A 22266-nucleotide genomic window follows, 5' to 3' on the forward strand; every position below is an offset into this window, starting at 1 on the left:
ACTAACATCAGTAGAGCACTTATTCATGACAGGGGGCTGCCAAGAGTTGTACTTATGTATTAATTCATTTAATTTTTCTTACAGCTCCTCTTACTATCCCCATCCTTAGAGGTGTGGAAATAGAGGCACAGAAAGGTTACATCGCATGAGCAGGCTGCCAAGTGGTGCCGATGAAACCTGAACATAGGTGGGTTGGCTCAAGACCCCAACTTTTCTTCACTCTAGACTCTGTGCAAAGCACTTCCATAGGGTACTGAGCCGACATTGGGGTGTGACATCTCTATGGAGGAACTTCCTAATATTGTTCAGAGTCTTCAGTTCTTCTGAGACAAAACAATGGGATATTGGGATTCCCCTTGGAGTATGATGTAGCTGAGGCTTGAGAGGAGTAATTATATTCTGTTTCAGCAACAACTTGGCATGGTAGAATGGCATGGGCCATGGTCTTTCTCTCCTTTTACTCTATTACCAGACTTTGTTACGTTTTACAATGGTTCTCACATAGACCAGTCACCTAGAGTCTGGAAATGACTCAGCTGATGGCACCTTTAACTTAGTCCTGTGACCTGCCAGATCATCCCTATGCCCCACTTTTCTTCTTCAATTAAATCTCATCTCCTTGAGATTTTCTTTCTCCTAAAAATCACCCGTGGCTGAATTCTAAGGGTCAAAATAGTAGCCAGCCAGTATTGTTGGAGGAGATGTAAGAAGCTAGATATCAAGGTGCAGAGTAACCTTCTACAAAGGCAGAGGTCAGGGAGAGGCCAGGCCAGAAATTTCTCCCATCAAATAACACTGGTTTTAAGTTTCACTGTTAAAGATTCTGGTAATTTCTCCTCCTTTGGTTTCTTAGTTCTGTTATGTCACAGTTGGTATACAAAAGTTGGCACTGATATCACTCTTAGCAAGTTTCTCCTTTTATCTAATGCTATGCATATTGATCTAACACACACACACACATGCACACACACACACACACACGTGATTAATTCAAGGCTATCTACTAAACAATCCCCACAGCCTGAGAGGTTGGTCTTCTGGGCTGGCAGATAGCAGTCAAGATGTCCCAAGATGGCAGTGGGACAAAGTCAAATTAGTTCCATTTGTAGGTTCTGGGGCATCTATTGGTTATAAGGCACAGGTTTTCAACCTTGACTGCCCATTATAATCAGCTACATTAAAAAAAATAATAATAAAGACTAGGCCCATTTCCCAACAACTTAAGTCACAACCTCTGAGAGTGGTTGCGAAGCACAGACATTCTTGAAAAGCCATTCAGGTTGATTCCAATGTTCCAATCAGCATTGAGAGCTCACCTCTCATTGCATGAATATTTCCTTGAACATATGTGCCCTGTCTCTGCAGAAAGTATAGTTGTGTCTTCTGTTTTTCTAATGAACTTGCACTACTGTTGATTTCCACAGTTTATAATTCTTAATATTTTAATGATTGATAATCATATTATAATCATGATATAAACTTTAATATATCATTTATAATTACTAATTTTTATAACTATGCTTCCCCATAGGCACCTAAAGTTAGGGTGAAAATGCACAATAACCAGGTATTCTTCTTGCTCAGCTTAAACAGTTGCTGGAAGGGCCAGATGGAATCCAGCCATGAGTGTTTTCTGAATAGTTAAGTATAATGCAGAAATAAGGTGCTCCTGTTAAAATTCCTATTGCTGACTTTACTAATAGTTTACTCAAGTCATTCACTCAGTCCTCAGATGGTTCATGAGGGCCTGCTACATGCCAGACACCCAGAGCTCTAAAGGCCGGGATGCTGGGCTCACAGCCTTCAAATCACTGTGGAATATCTATACTGGGCTTGGCTGCCCAGAGCTCACAATCTAATTCATATTTCAGTTTTACCACCTGGAAAGGGGTACTTGTTTGCTTGTGATCAGTATGTGACCTCCCTTCCCCCCACTCAGTTCTAAAGCTCTAGAATTGTACAAATCCCATTCAGATTCATATTTTCCCCTGCCCCGCAGTTATTTTTGTTTATCTTTTGGTATTAGTATTGTATCCTGCGTGCTTCAAGAGGCTGCGGCAAAGTACAGAATGAGATGCGTGTAAACGAACAAAGTATCACAAATAAACAAAGAGATTAACTACAGAATCCTCCGTAAGGGTCTGTCCCAATCGAACCTGCTCCTTTGCATTTTAAAAGTATTAACAGGCATTTTAGAACATTTCACTTAAGCAACAGTTCCTCTAGCTAGCATTGCGTAAAAAAATGTTGAAATGGAAAAGGAGATGAGCACTGCGAATCTGTCCCCAACTTGGATATTCCACTAAAACCTCTGGGCTTTGGAAACTGAAATCCAAGCACATCTGGGTTACCTGGAGGCCTTGAGAACAGCCCACTTTTGTAATTGTAGTTTCTCCAACACTTAATCCTTCCAGTTCTCACTACACATTTTTTCTCAGCTGAAGTGAAAGGGAACCAACAGTGAACCTGGAAGCTGGGCCTGTTACTTACAAGCTGTGTTCCACTAGAAAAATCTCTTCACCTTTCTGGGCCTCAGTTTCCTCATCTGGAAAATGGAAAGAAAACTGGCACATGCACCTTTTAGATTTTTTCCCCAGATCAATGGGAACATAAATGTGAACGCACATTATTTGGGGAAAATATTGCCCTTTATTTTTTTGGATGTGTGGACATACAGTCAAAGGGGCCAGGCCTTTGTGTGTTTCAGTCCTGGGCATCCATGGCTTTGTGGGGAGGGGGGATAGTGAAGATCCTTGCCATATATTGGTTTGATATGATTTCAAATCCACTTGTTTGTGACAAAAATGAAGTTATTTTTAAGAGTAAAGTTGTTTTGATATAAGAATGACTAAGCTGTGTCAGAATGTCATCGTCTCATCTGTTGTCACTGAAAAGCACTCAGTAGCCCAGCTGCCGAGGAGCATCACTGGGGGCTTATCACACAGATCACCTGGAGAAGCAGCCACGGTGACAGGGCACTTAGCCTGACAGTGCTGACTGTAAGCTTGTGAGAGCTGCCCGGGAGTGTTAGGTCTGGACAAGGCTACGTTTTGCTGATCTAAATAGCTTTCCATCCTGGCAAGCGTGGCTCAGTAGTTGAGCATCGATCTAGGATCCAGGAGATCAAGGTTCCATTCCTGGTCAGGGCACATGCCCAGGTTGCGATCCCCAGCAAGGGGCGTGCAGGAGGCAGTCGATCAATGACTCTCTCATCATTGATGTTCTCTCTCTCTCTCTCTCTCTGCCTCTCCCTTTCTTTCTCTGAAATCAATAAAGACATATTTAAAAAAATAAAATAAAAGTAAATAGCTCCCCAAAGACCTTTGTGGGATCACCATTAAAGGGACCAACCCTTTTATGGGCAATAGTGAAAATCATGTAGTGGACCCTTGAAAGAGAGTGGTCCACTCAACACCGGTGTCCTTGTTCCCTAGTGACAGGCTCTACCAACAGGGGACTTCGACATCTGCCCTGGCATCTGGACACCACCTCTCAGTTGGCTAAGCCACTGCTCTCAGGTACCAGCTCATATAATGGTACATCCCAACTGTGTCTGGTCTTCATTCCCCCCATCTCCTCCTGCCAAGAACTAAGAGTGATTATTCTATCATTGTTTTAGAGCGTGTTTTTTTTTTTTATTAGCTTGTTAAGAGACATTATCCTGTACACTATTGGATTGTGAGATTATTATAATTCTCACCGTAAACCTGTGTTAAACAAATTATTGGCCAAGACCATTTCAGTCTCTGAGTATAATTTGCCACAAAACAAGACAAGCCTTTTGAGGTTACAGGTCATTTTTAAAGTGGGCTGAGGCCTCCAGGAAAACGAAATCCCACTTCTGCTTCGGGTGGACAGAGCAAAGGAGAGCACAGAAGGAGCTCCCGACGAGAATGAGCATCGACCAGGGGCTGGAAGTGGGTCTGGAAGGTTCCCTGGACAGCACATGTGATTCTCTAGGGAAGCAGCAGTCATCTGGGGGTGAAGAGCCCCTTGCTTACAGAGATTGGGAAGGAACACAGGGTGCCCAGGCTGAGGCTCCGGAGTAGGGGTGGGGAAGGTCCAGCTGGCGGATGGATAAGGCCAGTGAAATCATTTGGTCTGCCCCTGCCAAGGCCTCACCAAAGAGAAGCCGTTCCAGCCATCACATTAGGGGTGAGTTGATGAAATGTCTGACCAAAGATAGCAGGCTAATTTTTAAATTGATAATTTTGTATGGCCCTGGAAAGTTCCAGAACCTTACACATCCCTGAGGGTCTATGACCGTCCCTTACCACCGCAGGCCTCGGACTTCTCTCCAATCACGACAGGAAAAGAGCAGCATGGGTAGATTTAGTTTGACTTTTTGGAAAGTAACTATTCGTGGGACTGATTTCACAGAAATCTAAATCTGTGATGGTTTCGGGGCTGGGGTTACTGGTTTACACTGGGGAACTGGCCATATTTTCTAGAAATCTGATGGTCCTCGGTAGCCTGAGCTCCTCCATGGACAGAAAAGACAATTGAAATTCCAGGAGGAGGGCGAACTGAACAGGCTGTTTGATCTCGGGGTCCCCAGTTGCTTCTTCCTCCAGAACTTCTTTGCCCAACCTATTTCCCCCAGTTTAACTGAGTTGTGACTGACAAATAAAAATTGTATATAATCAGGTTGTGCAGCATGCTTTTGAAAAGGTGTACAGAGTGAGGAGATAACATATTGTAAAATGATCAGCACAAATCGAGCTCATTAACACGAGCATCGCCTCACGAAGTTACCTTCGTGTGTGTGTTGGGGGGGCCGTGAGAACCCATCGGTTCTAGTCTCTTAGCAAATTTCAAGCTCTTTTTACATTTCTAGGGTGGAAGTCAAGATTTGAAAACAAACACAAACAAAAAAACACTTCCATAGTCAAAACATTATTCTAACTCAAGAAATCTGCTTCCACAGGAAATGGCCCAAATTTTGACTCAGGACAAAACAGAATACCCTCATAGTTTAGTGATGATAATAATACTAGTAATAATAATACCGGGAGTAATATCCTAAGTGCCATTTAGTGTCAGGTGCTGTTGAAAGAGCTTTTTGCGCGTGACCGCAGGTAATTCTCCCGGCCGCCCCAGGCAGGCTTGGCTCATAGCCCCACCGGGGCAGTGGGCGACCCAACAGGCCAGCGAGCCGGCCTGTAGCTCACGCAGTTCGAAATCTCTGGTCATTTTCCATAGGTACATAACCAGGATTTGCTACCGCCTGCATCCATCAGAGAAGGGAGAATGAATATACTTGGTATATTATTGGAAACCTGCTTCGAATCCTGATTGGGCCAGTTATAAGTTGTGTCTGTGGAAAAGGCACATATTCCCAGTATGTTAGCATTAGGGGGGCCCTAGAGATTGCCCAGTCTAAAAACGACTTGCACTTTTAAATGAATTTAATTCCCTTGCTCTCGCCTCTGTATATTCAATGCTTTCAGATAATGCTATGCATTCTAAAATATGTCAATTTGCAGTTGCATTATTGATAGCCCCATGCATTGTTGCCACATTTCTCAGTTTATAAAGTAATGCTCCTTTCCCGCTCTTTCTGATTCTAATAGTATTATGCTGTCCATTTGGCAGATGAGAAAACTGGGCTCTAAAGAGAAGAGAAATAAGGTGGAACTTTTCCAGGGTATAGCTTATTAGTGTGAGTCTATTAATTAGTGAGAAGATGTCACCATGAAGTCACATTCATCACCCATGGGTCTTTGGGGTAAAGAAAATGATTAATTGTGGCCCTAAGGCAGTGGAAGGAGGAAATCACAACACAATGGATTGTGAGGGATGCCCAACCATTGACAACTCTTATTTTCTCATTGAAGAAGGGAGACTACAGAGGAGATGGCTACAAACCAACAGTTTACAAAGACAAATTCTCTTACGTCCTGCGTGGTTTGTGAAGGGGGAACCCAGGGTCAACATTATTTATTGCATATCTGGGTAGAACTAACTGAAGCTCGCCCTCCAGGGTGCTGCTTCTCAAACATCATGCAAACCACCCTGGGTTCTTGAAGGTGCAGATTCTGATACAGTGGGGCTAGGGTGGGACTTGAGAGTCTGCATTTCTCACAAACTCCCGGTGAGGCCGATTCCACTGGTCTGGGACCCACACTGCAGAGCTAGGCTCTAAGACCCTCAACATGGACCACTTCAATCTTGGCCTTTCCAATCAGAGTAAGGTAACCAGTTCTTTCCCTGTTGTTTGCCTGTTTCCTTCTAAGTGTGAGATAGAGAAATTGAAGAAAACAATTAAGAGAATAGCAGAGCAGCTATTATCCTGAGAAAGCTGGGAGGCCCATATTGTCCAGGACACATCTGCAAAGCGCCCCTATCCCCATCACCTGGAATCCTCCTCTATTTTATAGAAATGATGGAGAAAATAAGTCCCTCATCTTGTAATTCAATCTGAAATTCCAAGTTACAGCATTGGACCATGAAAGGAGACAGGGATTAAGAAATTCTAGAAACATCCAACAATCTTTGTCTTCTTTTTAAAGGAATTTCAGGATTACTAAAGCAATGGGGAACCACCAATGCCGGTTATCAGCTGTGTGGTCTGTTTCTATAATCTCAGGCCAAACTATTTTCATCTAAATGACTAAGGTAATTAAGGGAAAGGGTGTTTGGCTTTGATTATGTCTCACTCCCCACAATCTATCAAGCTGTTCAAACATTCACACATCACAATGCAGCAAGAATAAGCCAGGAAACAATGACAACATTGACGACTTAGTTACTCCTTAGAGAGGTTTCCTCAAGCTCTCACCTTTCAAATTACCATCCACCTATATCCTAACAGTGGTCCCTACTCTAAATATTGTGTATGTTAATTAAATAAGAAATATGTGTACTATGGCTTTGAGGAGAATTTAATTCCAGAAGAATCAGTCACTGTGATCCATGCCAGGGAAAATAATCTTGAGAAGTCATTTATTTCTGCCCAGTGACTACACATGCAGGTATTACATGCAAATATGGAAATAACAGCGGCCACATGTAAACAGAAATCAGTCCTTCTGGGAAAGAATTAAATGTTCTCTTTGTAGGTATAGTCAGAACTGCTTTGATAACTTTAAAGGAAATGCTAGAAATTTTTAGTGAAAAATTCCCTATTACCCCCAAAGATGGAGTCTGTAGTACCTTATAGTGACCAAAAACCCCCCACAAAAAACAAAGAAGTGGAGCGGGTTTAATTTTTGTCAACTTCATGAGTGCTTCCTGAGCTAAGTAAGATTTTATTGTGTATATTCCCTTCTATCTCACTGGAATGCTGTCTTATCTGAGACACATTTTTTATTTGCAATGGAAAGGGCTAATCCAGAGGCCTACGGGTACATTTTATCACAGATTGTTCACCTGCCTGTAGGAAGCATCAGGCTTTCTCACCTGCCTCTAAAACCTTCACAGCTGAAGGACCCTGATGCCTCTACTTAAAAGACAGTTTTTATTTGCTTTTTGGGGGCCTATCAAGTCAATGATCTGCAACCTGGAAAGTGTGTAATTAGGCCATGACATGACCAAAGGAGTTGTTACATCTTGTCTCGTCACTGGCAAGTGTCTGCCCACATGGCTGTGAGAGCTATGGTCTATTGAGTTTGGAATTTTCTTTAATATCTCCCCAACTCCTTGTTGGTCTAGTCTGTTGACTGTTATAAGCCTGGTTCCTTTTTTAACTGCTTCAATTACATATCCATCCAATAGTGCATAACAGTTGTCCAGAAGCCATTATAGATTATGGACCAAAGGCAATTAGTTCTTGAAATAAAAACTTGAGCACTCTTTCTTTTTACGTGTGTGTGTGTGTGTGTGTGTGTGTGTGCATGTCTGTAAATTTAAAATAAGAGAAACTCAGGGAATATATCTATTAGTAACAGCCATATTACTTTTCAGCATTGAGAGCTTTGTGTCCGTAAACACGTTTCAAAAATCACATTGATGCTACTATCAAGAGCTATACATTCCCTCCTCCACTATTTTAGAGCTATCTCAATTGTTATCAAATAAAATCATTGTTGATCTACAGAGCAGGTTGGCAGAAAATATAATTATCGGAGTTATGCTAATTTTTTTGCTGAATGCCCAAGTAGAACTATTTGACCCAGAGGGAAAATAGATAAATTATTGGTTGTTTTGACAGCATGAAATTCCACTCACTTTTTAACCATTAAGTCACATCCTAGCTATGACTATTTGAAGTTGAATATACGCCTTTGCCCTGACCTTGTAACAAAAGCAGGAGGTGGAAACAGCTCAGGACCTGCACTAATAGACATTAGATTAAAAGCCCAGTTGTCAGACTTCATGAACTACAGATCACCCTGTTTGGACCCACTTCTTCCATCTGCACACTGAGGATTCTGCTTAAGATGAGCACACATGCTCTGGTTGTCCTGAGACAGTCCTAGTTGAAGCCTGCTGTCGTGGGGTCCTGAACAGTATGTCCCTTCTATGTCACATGTGTCCCATTCTGAATAATAATTTCTATTGTCATCTTAACTCTACTGCTTACCTCATTAGGTCGTGTGATGCAATGTTCTAAATAGTACATGACACACAAAAGACACTACCAAAAAATTAACTTCAAAATAGAAATGTACATGGCAAAAAGAAAAAAAAAAAGTGGCATGAAAGATAATATAAAATTGCTTACATTAAAAAAACCTGACATATCAAAATCTAAACTTTGAAGAGCTGGTAAATTGAAAGGCTTATGTGGCCCCTACCTCCACTCTGCAAAGTGTTTTTCCATAAAGAAACAAAAACAAAGCAAAAACAAACAAATTATTCATGAAATTTAGTAGAGTAAATGGATTAGGACTGCATACAACCCTACTTCTTATATTTTAGAAGGCTTGTCTATACCATGTTAGTTGAGTGGGCTTGGTCACTAGTCTACCTGAACTCTTTGAATGACTCCAACACTGTTAAAGAAACAATAAGTTCAAAGCCCAGAGTTTCAGAGATTCAGGAGGAATCGAAATAACCTAGATATTTCTGGTTCCCTCAAACCTCATTCTAGCTCTTAAGAGTCAAAACTCTTAGTTGACTATATTATGGGGATATCTAAAAATAAAAATAAGAACATTTTATGTATTGCCCTTTACATGCTAGATATTTCATAGACATTGTCTCAAAACTTCCACACTACTTGGTGAGGTGGAGTCAATAAGCCCATAACAGATGAGGTGGTCCTTGCTGCGGATAAAGTGCTTCTCAAGGTTGCTCCACTAAGATGCAACAGAGTCTAGTGATTAAGCGCATAGACTTAAACTTTCAAGCTGAGCTGGACACCTTGTTTAACTTTTCCAGGTCTGTCTCCCCGATCTGTACCATGGAAGTGACAACATCAGTCTTACAGGATTAGGCTGTCAGCTCGATGACACATATTTGTAAAGCACTCAGAACAGTGTCTGTCACCTAGTGAGGACTCCATAAGCAGCCATTGGTATTATCGCTATTATCATAATATTGTTATCACTGTTAGAGATGATTTAAATCAAAGTTTGGTTCATCTACTTCATCAAACTTTGTCTCCTGGCGTGGTCAAGAAGTCTTAATCAATAGTGCAAATAATGAAGTCCTCTATTTCCACCCAATTAGCCTTAGCAGGAGCCCTGTCATATACACTGCACCTTTTATTAAAGATATTTATTTTCATCTTGTAATGGGAAACTCACAAGCAATATGTATGTGTTTCTTTCTAGTTACCCTCAAGCTGTCTAGAATAATTAGTTTCACTTTCTCATCCTGAATGAACTTTAAACTAAAAAGAGTAAGAATATAAATAAAATTAAGAATATATTATATACTTAGATATTATATATACTATTATTGAAATATATATGTATTTTAACCCAGTGTTCTAATAAAAAACTAGACATATTTTTCTAGGCACTGGGCTACAGAAGAATATAAATAAAGACATTAATGACTCACTTCTCCTACTTTCTATTACAAGTTACAGGGCATCTTTTTAAAAATTGCAGTACCTAGGTGAGCTCATCAGGATGAGTGGAAACAGCAGAAAAGATCAAAAACTCGTATCAAGAACTTCAACAAGCCAGTCAAAGAAGGTGCAGAATAGTAACTACAGTTTGCTGCCGAGCTTTGACTCGACAGGCCACGACCTGAATTCAGCGGCTTCCCCTTGCCCTGCCTCCCCGCCTCAGGTGGGGAGATGGCACCGAATATGCGTCTGTCCTCTCTGGACCTCCATGAACTAAGCCCTCGGTTTCTTGCTCATCTGAGGATGCCATCCTTGGCATCTCCAAGTTTTACAATGTTCTCACTCTGTTTTTTCAACAGTGATGTCTCAAAAAAAAACAAAAACATTGTAAACGTAAATAAAATAGAGAGGTTACCATAGAGTTGCTAACTTTTATTTTGCCAAGTAAGAACATTAAAAAAAAAAAGAGCTACCGTTTGCTGCTATCATCATGTCAGAAAGGAAAAGCTGTTTTTAACAGCGTGTAAGCAAGAGCCTGGGCAATGCCCGACCCTTCCCCAGAGGAGTTGACAGCCGCATTACATTGGCCCTGCTCTTTCCCTGTCCTGGTAACCCTGCAGCAGGTCATCAGAGGCAGCCACCAGGCCTGCCACTGGCCTGGGGAGACAGTGCTTTAAACAAAGCTGCAGGATAAGATCTTGAGATCTCTCCCCACACACATCACAGAGAACAGGGGGCTTGCTGCTGCTTAGTAACCAGAAACACTTTCAAGGCTCTGGAACTTGGCTTAGATGAGGGGAACAGCCCAAACAAGGGGAGCCCCCGCCTTTGTCTGCTCTGCACTGTCTGCCCGCTTTCAGGGAGACACATTATCCACAGGTGAAGTTCTCTGTATTCTACCCCATAAGAAGAAAAGTAAAGCCCGGCCGGGCGTGGCTCAGCGGTTGAGCGTCGACCTAGGATCCAGGCGATCGGGGTTCGATTCCCGGTCAGGGCACATGCCCGGGTTGTGGGCTTGATCAATGGCTCTCTCATCATTGATGTTTCTATCTCTCTCTGTCCCTCTCCTTTCCTCTCTCTGAAATCAATAAAGATATATTTAAAAAATAAACAAATAAAAATAAAAAAATAAGAAAAGTAAAATTGTTAAGTCCTTAACGTACAACAATATTTTAAAAATTACCTTTTGTACCCCACCCTAAAAAACCCTGTAAAAGAGTAAATGAAATTTGCCATTCACGAGGCCCAGATGCTTTACAGGCTGACAATCTTAATTTTTAGTCTGTCTCATGAGAAAGGGCTCTAAATCAAATGGGGTGTTATTTTAAACACAACTTCAACCTTATTTTAACAACAGCTTATTTCTACTCTTTAACTTGAACCCAGGAAGTAAAAAGTTCTCAAATACAGAGGGAGTAGCCTGCACTCAAGCAAGGGAACTCAAAGCCCTTTACTGCCTCAGTTTAGGTTGACGTTAGGTCGCTCATATGGCTTTAGTGCTATTTCCTGTAATTAAGCTTATGATAAAATATAATAAGAAGGCAGAGATAGTCTTTTGCTATCCCTCCCTCCCTCCCTCTCTCCCTCCCCTTTTTCTTTCTGTTCACCCACCTGATCACCTATATATCTGTGTGTCTATCAATCTATCATTTACCTTCCTATCCATCCATCCATCCATCCACCCATCCATCCATCCACCCACCCATCCACCCACCCACCTTTCTACCCATTCATTTATCCATCCACCCATCTATGCACGTGTGTATGTGTATATCAACCTCCCTCCCTCACTTCTATAATTTAAGATAGTAGACCAGCTTCTCCACGACCCCAAAGACATGCCTACTTATCCCTGTTGAGTTTTAAAGAACTACTAATCTACTTCTCTCTTAAACAGAACTTTTTATTCATAGGTAATGAGTATCGGGATTAAATAATTTTGTAGCATGTGGCTTGTGACCACTGCCTGAATCTGACCAGCCCCAGCCTCCTTGTATTAAGATTTACCTAGGTTCTCTAATGAGTCCTTCCTGAGGTCCTAAGGCACAAGGGTGTGTATGTGTGTTGTGCATTATATATGTATGCAAGTCAACACACATATATGTATGAATATACATATATGTATTTCAAACGCAGAAAGCAAGATAATTGATATTATGGCATTTTAATTGGATGTCTATTAAGCTGAACTATATGAAATTGCCATTATTCCACCATGTTTGTCACACAAAGATAGCAATTTCATAAGGTACAGTCTAATACTGCCAATAAAACTTGGATGTCTTAAAAAACAAACACAAAGGAATAAGAAAATGAACAAATCCAGTTGCTTGCTGTATCTTTTACTCAGTTCAGGGTCATCTGTGCTGCCAGGGCCCTAATTGTACTTATGAAGCTGCCGACTTTCAGGGATCTTTAAAGAAAATATGTCTTAGATGAGAGAAGAAATGGTCCCTGGTAACCATCAGTGCAATGGGATCGTTATGAAATTTCTGAGTGGACCACTTTGTGTTCCTTTCTTCTCCAGCTGGTCTGTCTCTGGTTCCTTTCTGTCCTAATGTGGAGGGATGTGCTCATGCACTGGTTGTTAGGTGTTAGGATGTCAGCAAGCAGGACAAGCATGACAAATGTCTGCCTTTTCGGAGAGATAACATTTTCATCCAAGCTATGTACACACCGTATGTATTTCCTCAAATATTCGTGGCATAATTCATTGAACAGGGATTCTCTACCCCCATCCCCACCTCTTGCTTTCGCTGCTCAAAGATGCAACAACCATCAAGTCATAATACACAAAGAAACCAAGAGCCAATCAGTGAAGAGAAGCCTGCCCCCAGGCTCAATTCAAGCAAGCCATTCATCGAGCTAATGTGATGATGGACCTATCAAACCCAGAACGAATCACGGACACATCAGCAACACCAAGTGGCATGCAATGACCAGATGACCGTCGGCCCCACTGCCATGCTTTCATTGGTTCAAGCTCGGAAAACAATCTCCTTTGAGAGTTTGGACAGTTGGCTTTTCATAAATCAAAGTGAGGTTAAAAAAATAAAGATTTGGTGAGGTCACGTGCTTACCAAATGTCTCCTAAATGCCAAGGAAAGATGTTTGCCTATTCCCATTAAATGCGTCAGTGAGACTGTAAAATTACCTAGTCCAGTCAGGTCTTTTTCTTTTGGGGAAATCTCTGCCCACACCAGATGGTCTTCATTCTGGAGGTCAGCATTCAGAAACTCTCAGGGTGCTCCAAGATAAGCAGCGTGTGATCGTTTCACCAAGATAATGATGGGCAGAGAGTTGCAAGTTGCCCATCAAGGACCTTCTGGGTAGTCCTGAGGTTACCTGAGTTCAATATTTTCCAAAGGTCCCTGAATCTTTAATTTGATGAGGGCTTAATTTGTTCTGATAAAAGGTAAAATTCTGCCAACTGGGGACACTGAACTTCTTTCACTTTCAAGACATTTGAAGAGTGACTCATGATTACAGGGAAAGTTTATTGCATTTTCTCTCTTGATCAGGTGGACAGCCATGGACATTACCAAAAGTTCTAATTCCTGCTGATTTTACTCCCTAGTTTGGAAGAGTTTCTTTGGGTTAAGAAGTTTTTCTCTCCTAGAGAGCAGGAACTAAGAATCTATGACTACTGATATTACATGTGATGGTGTAAAAATAAAACATTGTACAACTGCCCTAAGATAAACTCTAGATACTTGGCATCTTCCATCTAGATTCAAAAGCTTTTCTGATAATTTCACATTTCCCCCCAAACATGTGTCTTCTATAAAAAGGTCTTTCTTCTCTTTACCTGCTTACTAAAAGTAAAAGGAAAGACCAGCATTTCATAAATACACTTTACAAATCAAATCAGAAATATCATTTTAAATATTGTTTTCTGTAATTTACCTATTACTGCATTTACCTCAATGCAATACTTCCATATGTGGCATGTGTGTTGCTTATAACGTAGTTAAATAGGGCTAGCAATCAGTTTCCCAGCAACCAAGAAGACCCAATGTGCAAATTTCTTTAATGAACAGCAAGAGGCCAATTACATGGACAAGACTATATTTAGTTGGCTTCTTCAACTGAAAATGTTACACTCAAGTGGGAATTGCAGAGTTATTCAAAATTTACCAATCCAAGAATGAGGGCAATTTTTCAGTAAGACTTGTTGCCAATGAGAATCTTAATAATATTAAAACAACGGATTTTATATATGTATATTTGCATATACAATGCCCCCAAATGCAACAACATTTTAACTTAATTTTTAGGTGAATGCAAATGGAGATGGACAGATCCTCAAGTAATTCTATCTAAGAATCTTGTGAAACATTATTTATTTCTTTTCAAATGTCTAGATTGGTCTTCTTGAAGAAAGTAATTTAAATTAGATCTTTGCATTTAACCTGATTTTCAACTTGGGGGTAGATGCACTTATACATCTAAGCAAGATAAAAATCCAAAAAAAAAAAATCTGTTTAAGATTCTTATAATTATACAGCAGGCTTAAGTTACTATGATTATAATTATATACAAAGTGGGTGTTTGAGAGTTTAGCGTCTAGAAATATTTTCATAAAAATAATTGAGGATCATAGATAAACCACATTACAGTCGATAGTTTGTGTATCTTCGGGGTGCAGAATTTAACAGCATTGAGCCTTTTCATTTGTAGAATCATCTTAAGTATTTCAAGATTGTCAACATTTTTATTAACCTAGTGACCCTCTCCGTTTTCCTAATCCAGTGTCAAAGTGTAGTGCAGATAGAAACTTACATAAAACACATTTTGCATCATCGCCAGTGATTACTGGGTAACTGCATAATTTGTGTATTTAGAACTGAGTCTTGAAAATTGTTTTAATTTCTCTGGAGGCTCCCTCCAGCCCTGAGACCTCGTGATGGTTGTTTATAAGAATATAGCAATAATACCTGCATACAACCAGGCGGCAGATCTCAACTCTATCTTGCCAAAGAGCCATTGATTACAAGTTTATGCATGGGGTTTGCAAAGTGCCACTCTTAGGGTTCAGCGATTTATTTTGCTTTATTAGACCTCAGAAGAATTCTGCAGCTGCAATGAGCTCACAACACGTCGTGTGAGGGATGGGATGGCACTGCAGGGAAAGCACACCACAGCAAACCGAGAGAGGGACTCAGTCACAACAGGCCAGGTGGGAGCACCCGTGGCTGCCGACACTTCCCACTCAGGATCAAACACGTCTCCTTGCTTACCTGTCTGACCCAGCATGCCTCAGCCACACATGCAAATTGTTACCATCACTGCTTTATTCATGAAACGTGTTTCTAAATTAAAGGAGTCATTACCCAAAATAAGCACCCTCCATGACATTTGAGCATGCAGAGCATCTGAACATTCACATTTATGTCCTCGGGAAACAGAGCCAACGAGTTGCATTCAATATGGAAACGCACGCTGTTTTCAAGGCACCTAAACGGAAATAGCAGTGGCTTGCCGTTTCGGGGACCGAGTCATCTGTTAAGCCTGGGTAATTGGTCATAAAGCTCTGCCACCATCCCTCCCCCACCCCCGCCATCCATTCTGACTTGTGCATTTTTTAAACCCACTTCTGTCCCTTCCACTGCCAGTCTTAACGTGTGATGGGCACCACAAATAAAAGTTGGCTTGTCTTAGCAGGATCGAACACTGGCCATTGCCAAAAGAACCAACCTCCTTAGGAATGCCAGATACACCTCCCCCATCCCTTTATTATGGATTAAAAAGTGCTTTCCTGGGTGTAAAAAGCTGTAAAAAAGGGACACGGGGTGCTTGGAACTGAGGTAAGCCTGCAGGGTCACCTTCTGGTTTTCTTTCTCTGAGTCAGATGAGACCAGGGTCTTCCAGAGAAGGCCATGAGCAGGTTGAACGGGGTGGGGACATGTACATGCAGCGTGGGCTGTCACAAGGATTAAGAGATCTTTACACGAACAAGACAGACCACTTTCTCCGTGTCTTAGCAGAGAGGGCGGGAGTTTAGCAAGAACCGGGCCTAAGCGTCCAGCCTGTGTCCGGGCCCCCCGCGGTTTCACGGTGGGCCCTGCCTTGGTGGGCGCTGCCTACCAGCTGTCATGCATGTGCATCAAGACCGGACACGAATCTCGCCTCCTGCCGGCTAAGTTCATTTCCGAGTGGCTGTCAAGCGCAAAGAGGAAGCCCCTTACCTGTCACTGTAGGCAGCCGCAGTGGCAGGGGTGGGCTGGGCGTAGCGGTATGCAGCGTAACCACCCTGAAACACAAGGAGAAGCGGCTTTAGCACGCCAAGGAGGCCGGCTCGGGACGCCCGCTGGGGGCCGCGCCGCGCCAGCGGGTACCCGGCTCTACCGATCTAAAGTGGGGTTAATGAAAGCTTAGTGTCAGAGCAGAAGTACGGGCCACACCACACACCGGAGGGACGGGGACCGAGTACTAACCCCGGCTGGATGTTACAGGTTAGCGGGTGTAAGCATATCCCCGAGGCAGGGCCCGGGCGACCCTGGAAGGACGGGAACCTAAGCATTAACTTAAGGTGATTGTCTTGGGGGGGGAGTATTAGGGGGGTCACTTAAACACTCTGGATACTTTGCTGAACTTTCCAGATTTTCCAAACTGATTATACTTTACCTTTCCTTATTAGCTATTAACTTATATTTTATTCGGTCTGTCATTACTTCCTTGAAAATCTTATATAGGTCAAGCTAATGTCCTCTCGACTGACTTATTTTTATACTTTTTTTTTTTTTTTTAAAAACCCACAACTTTTAAACTTAAAGTTTACTAGTAATCTCTTGCATATGTAGTTGTTTAACCAGTAAAGCAATTAAAGAAGACAGTCCTTAGCTTTCTACATCTTATGTAATTATTTTAAAAAGGATAGTAAATGCTTCCTAAAAATGGTGTCTTTTTGGCTAAAGATACCACACTGATTCAGACGGGGAATTCAGTGTGGAAAATATGATAAAGTATTCCAATTTGTAAATAAAATCATTAAGAGAGAAAAAAAAAAATCTGAAAAAATAATTAACATTTAGTTGTATGTACCAGTAATTGCAATTGTTCAATTAAGCAGAGGACAAGCAAATGGGCATATTTGAAAGGAATTGTGTTCAGTGAAGCATTGATTATCAAACTGTGAAAATAACAGAGCGTCTTGCTCAGCCAACCACAGCGAGACATCAGCCACTGTAGAATGATCTCAGCACAATTAACAAACAGGATCCGGTCTCCACCAATAACACAGGGACATTCAGGTTCTACTTAGAATACAAAGTCCCACCATCCTCGGAGGGAAGGGTTCTCACCTCCACCAAAAAGGGGCAACTCGGGCCAGGCTACTGTGCCGGAGGGCACCTTACAGCAAAATCATGGATGTGCCAGAGGGCATTGAAAAGTAAAGTTGAGAGTAGTAGAGGAGTTCGTTACATTTGGCTCCATACCCTATAGGAAAAACCGAGTTGCAGGATAGGAGATAGATGAGTGGGGAAGCTCCAACACTCATCTTTCAAAATGTAGACGAAACTCATCTCAGCAATGTATTTCTACCTTCTATCCCCCACAGCTAACTTTCACAGCAAATTTGCCATCACGTACATAGCAATTCTACAAAGCTCGTTTATCCTTACGCAGGTTTGCGCTTTGGATCAGTCCTGAAGGAGACACATCCAAGACATTCTGACAGATCATCAGCAATAATTTGGAGCCAGTTTTTTGAAAAAAAAAAAAAAAAAGTCTCCCTTGAAAAACAATGTGAAAGTTACAGAAAAAGGAGGTCTTCGCCAGACACCACCTGGTGTTCCAAACACCATGTTCTCTAATTAGGAACGGGGAAACTCATTAAATGTGCTGAGGAGTTGTAAAACCAAAGCAGTTGTCATAACAGCACCGAGCTCAGACACAGTCTGATGGGCTGAGGGGAAGAGAGGTCACCAGATTTCTGGAGCCAGTCTTTTCATCTGCTTGTCCATCTCCTGGCTGTCCCGATGCATCCAGAAAGACACAGGTGTGCAGGTCTGTACAGGACACTTAATGAGGGGGGGGGGCGGAATTGGCTAGCTGATTGCTAGGAGGCATTAGCTGCAACCAGCCGAAAGCTTTCAGGGGAGAAAGGTGTGTGTGTGTGTGTGTGTGTGTGTTATTTTTGTCTTTTGCTCCCAGAATAAAAAAACAAAGTTCCTGCCAAGATATTTGCATTAAGTGCCATGACAATCAATCATGATCTGGTGACTGTGAATTTGGTCCCAACAAAGATTTTTAGCAACACTTGCAAGCCCTCTGTGTTTGAACTATGTATGTCTCCCCAACTCCTGCAGTTGTTTTGTCCATGAAATTAGGTAGCAAGTTTGGTAAGTGGCAGTGCACACAGAAGATAACAAACATGAACCTCCTTGACTGCCGGTGCATATTTATTGAATGAACTTTAAAAATGGCCATGTGTACACCTGGGATCCATCTGCACAACAGACGTGCTCATCTATGACGCTTTGAGAAGGACCCATCCTCCACAGAGTTGCACGTGATTTGGCCACTCAGAGTAGGTAGGTGTGTGTTTCCACGCAAGACAGATACACACGGGGGCAGAGCCCTGACCCTCATCTTTGTTCATTAGGAATATCTTTACAAGCATTCCCGAGTCAAGAGTCAAAGCCATCGTTTGCTAAATCTATGGAGACAGTGGAAAGAATTTGGCCTTGATCAGTGGTCTCCTTGCTGTCCAGTGGAAATGTTCTCTGTGCTGTCCCCACTTGTCCTAAGTGACTATTGAGCACTTGAAATGTGGCTGGTCCAACAGACTGAATTTGTAATTTATTGAATTTGCGTACATCTGAATGTGAATGTAAATAGCCACAGGGGGCTGGTGGCTACCTGTTGGGGTCCAGGTCTCTGATCCCTGGAATGTGTAGCAACTGGTTAAAGAAGAGGGCGAGGTGGCTTGGTACCTGCACATCTGTCTGCTGCATTGTCTTCCTGGGCTATTTTTCTTCTGCATAAAATCCATATTAGGGGAGTAGCAGAGTTGTGTATTAACTCAGTGTATGTGTGCAAATACTGTAAAGTGATGAAAAAAATACAGATTGCTTTAATTTGCCTTTCTAACAGGTAACTGTAATCAATTTGATTGCTCCGTATTTTGCAGTTCGCTGAGCATAGCCCGAGTTTCTGCAGGGCTCTGTGGTAGTGTCTGCAGAAGGACTGCTCACTCCCATTTGCTGTCAGCAAGCGTGTCCAAGTTGGAACCGGTCCTCCCAGATCTTAGGACAAACATTCGTCCCTGACAGTTAGATTTCCCCCACTACCAGGGGAAAAGGGTTGACAGGCACAACGTAGTTCTATACTCCCTACTCATAAAACATGCTCATTTTTTACAAGCTGGGCAGCAGCAATATATAAACGTGACCTTATCGAAAATATACGTTTTAAATGGCCATTATAAACTGCCCCTCCCTCCGCTGCCACCACCATCAGATGTAGGAGCCCCCTGAGATCCTGGCCCATCTGGTCTGAAACACTTCCTTTGTTAGCGAGACCCATGGAGGTCCACTGGGGAAAGCTACTGATTGAGAATCTCTAAGGATGCTCCAGTAAAGCATTTTCAAAGGTGTGCTGCTGGGATGCTGATACTAGCAGGGAAAAGAAAGGAACCTGGACGAGACAGATTTGGGAAATGCTGAATTAAACATAATGAAAGTGGTTGAGCACCATGGATCTCCACTGCGTCACAAAGTATTTTCACAAAGGAAACCACATCGTTGATTTCAGTGCATAATTTTGGAAAAAGATGTTCTACTATCCAAGTGATGAATTACTTGGGAAGAGAGGTGAAATTTGTGTGCGCTGGTGGGGACCGGGGATGGGGGGACTGGGATGGGCTTGACCACAGAGAGAGGTCTCCTCTTTTCCAGGATTATCCCAGGATCTCACTTTGTGCAAAGCAGGTGGATTGGTGTATATATAAATCAACTCAATATTTTATGTATGAAAACAACATTTACAATAACATTTGCAAGACGAGAAACTTAAATAGAAATCATTACTCCTTAATTTATCTGCACTATACATTCAGCTGTTTTTGAAATGTGGCAAATTTTCTTGAAATGTGAAAATAAAAGTTCATCTCAGAAATTTTAATTATTCTGTCCTAAGTTCAAGTACTCCTTTTTCATAATAGAGTTCTTATTAAAATGATTAATTTTCACAGTAAAAAATGTACTTTCTTAATTGACTTAATACGGAACAAAAATGATAATTACAGGTTATAGGGAAACCCATGTAATAAAACTCCCACCAATTATCCTAGTATTACACTCTTCTTTCATTTTATTTGACAGTTTTAATGTTGGTTATAGACCAAATTGGGAGACTCGACCAGCTACACTCCAGTGGATGTGTGGCTCCCTTTCTCCCTGCATTTGTTCCTGTGAGGGTTGCTTCCGCGGTGAGAAGGAGGTTTGAAAGCTATAGCAAGAGGTGTGAAATAAATGCATAAGAACCTACAGTGAAACCAGGGAGAGATATATTAGCTCTGCTGACCCTCAATGCTAGATGCATGAGTTTTCTTAATTCTACCACTCCAGTTGACTCCTAGAACCTACTAAAATTTGTCTTAGGCAACTGGTTCAATGAAACCCTAGAATTCTTTTTCACTGAATTTATAGTAATTGAGTCCAGATGCATTTTAGGAAATTTATAACCAAGCCAGACCTCCATTTGACACACTCATGATCTAGCAAAGAGGGGAGATTTGAGGGTGATCATCTCCATTCTAGAAGAATCCACATCAAAACTGGAAAATTCAGTTCAGCCTTTCCTCCTTCTATGTTAGAGAAACCTCCCTCCCTGGAATGGTCTTGTTAGTAGGATTCCACAGCAAACCCACAGCCAGAGTGATGAGTTTTTCCACCAGTCAGGATTTCATACCTGTAGCAATTTATTGCCATACACAGGCTCTTGATACACTACTCTATAAGGAAACAGAAATGTAATGTTTTCAATGCAAAACTGAAATAAATAAAAGAAAATGCATAAGTCAGACAGAAATTCCAGAGCAATTCATTTACAAGTTTGCGTCTCTTCACCAAGACCTGAGAGTGAGCCATGGAACCAAAGGAGGAGCCAGGCACCGCCAGGCAACCTTCGCTGCAAATTTCTGCAATCGAGAGGATGGAGAAGGGGGAGATGGGCTCAGACACGCTCGCTGATTTGTCTTAGAACCTGTGTTTCTTTTTAAAGAAGGAAAAAAGATACTTTCATGGCTTTTTACCCTTCCAAGCATATTCCAGTGGTTCAAGTTAACCATTTTTGAAATTTCCCTCTTGAGGTCATGATTGGAATTCTCCAGAATACTTGAGGATTTAACTCTGATGCCTAATTATTGAGGCAGTTAAGATGCCAGTACAGTAGCAACCATAACTGTATCAACACCTGTGGTTTTTAAATTTAATTTTGACGAAGAACAGAAAGCACAACTATATTTCATGAATTCATGAAGCACGTGGAAGCTACCAAAGCTACTTTGAATAGATAGGACTAGAAAAATTATGTGAGTGTGTGTGCGGGCATGGGTCTAGAAAAGCCACTGTTAATATATGGCTCCTTAATATGTGATCACTTCGTTCAAGTGTAACACTGACAAGATCTCAGAAGAACTCAGGGATGAACTAGATTTAGGGACCTGCCTTATACAGCTATATATTTTAATTTCATTTTCTTTTCTTATGTAGTCTGGCTTTCCTTTCCAATTTAATTTTACTTAACTTTCCGCTTTAAGTTAAAATCTAAAATTTCTAGTTCTTTCTCTCTCTCTCTCCTCTCCCCCCCTTTTCGCCCCCTTTCTCTCCCTCCCCCCTCCCATCCTAGTTTCCATTGATTGCTTCTGCCAGGGTTTGGAGACCAGGCATAATTCCCCAGGGACCTGCCCATCCCATTATGGGCTCAATTATCTTCCCACTTCTCACTGTTTTCCTTTCCTTCCTTTCACTGCCTTTATGGAAGCTTGTTCAACGACAGCGACAAAGTTCTTCTGTTGGCTCAGGGCTTGAAATCTGTAGCCAGACCACGTGGGCTCAAACCCTAGCGTCAGTGAAGGCTCTGGACAAATGATACCACTTGTTTTCGAAAAAACTTTCTGGTTCCGAAAAACATTAGGTGAGGTCATAGGTGAGGAGGCCTGGGCCCAGTGGCTGGTCTCTCGGGCATAGACGCTTAACTTCTGGGTGGACTGTCGCCTCCCCGGAGGTGACTAACCAGCCTGCTGCTGAGCCGGGCAGGCTCCCACTGAAGGCAGGCCTCTGGCATAAGCACGTGGG

At 41.9% G+C, this 22266-nt stretch overlaps 1 protein-coding gene across 1 annotated transcript in view; it reads right to left on the reverse strand.

Moving 5' to 3' along the window:
* The window catches only part of LOC107526816 (RNA binding fox-1 homolog 1), a 180058-nt gene that overhangs the window by 17517 nt on the left and 140275 nt on the right, over positions 1-22266 (reverse strand). Inside the window, exons 10-11 of the mRNA XM_087815209.1 lie at positions 20879-20921; positions 16150-16214 (exon numbers count right to left, since the gene is read on the reverse strand). Of these exons, the coding sequence (XP_087671335.1) occupies positions 16150-16214; positions 20879-20921 (108 nt within the window). The remainder of the gene's footprint in view (positions 1-16149; positions 16215-20878; positions 20922-22266) is intronic.

This window comes from Miniopterus natalensis, chromosome 3 (assembly GCF_054644295.1).
Source record: "Miniopterus natalensis isolate mMinNat1 chromosome 3, mMinNat1.hap1, whole genome shotgun sequence".
Classification (NCBI taxonomy): domain Eukaryota; kingdom Metazoa; phylum Chordata; class Mammalia; order Chiroptera; family Miniopteridae; genus Miniopterus; species Miniopterus natalensis.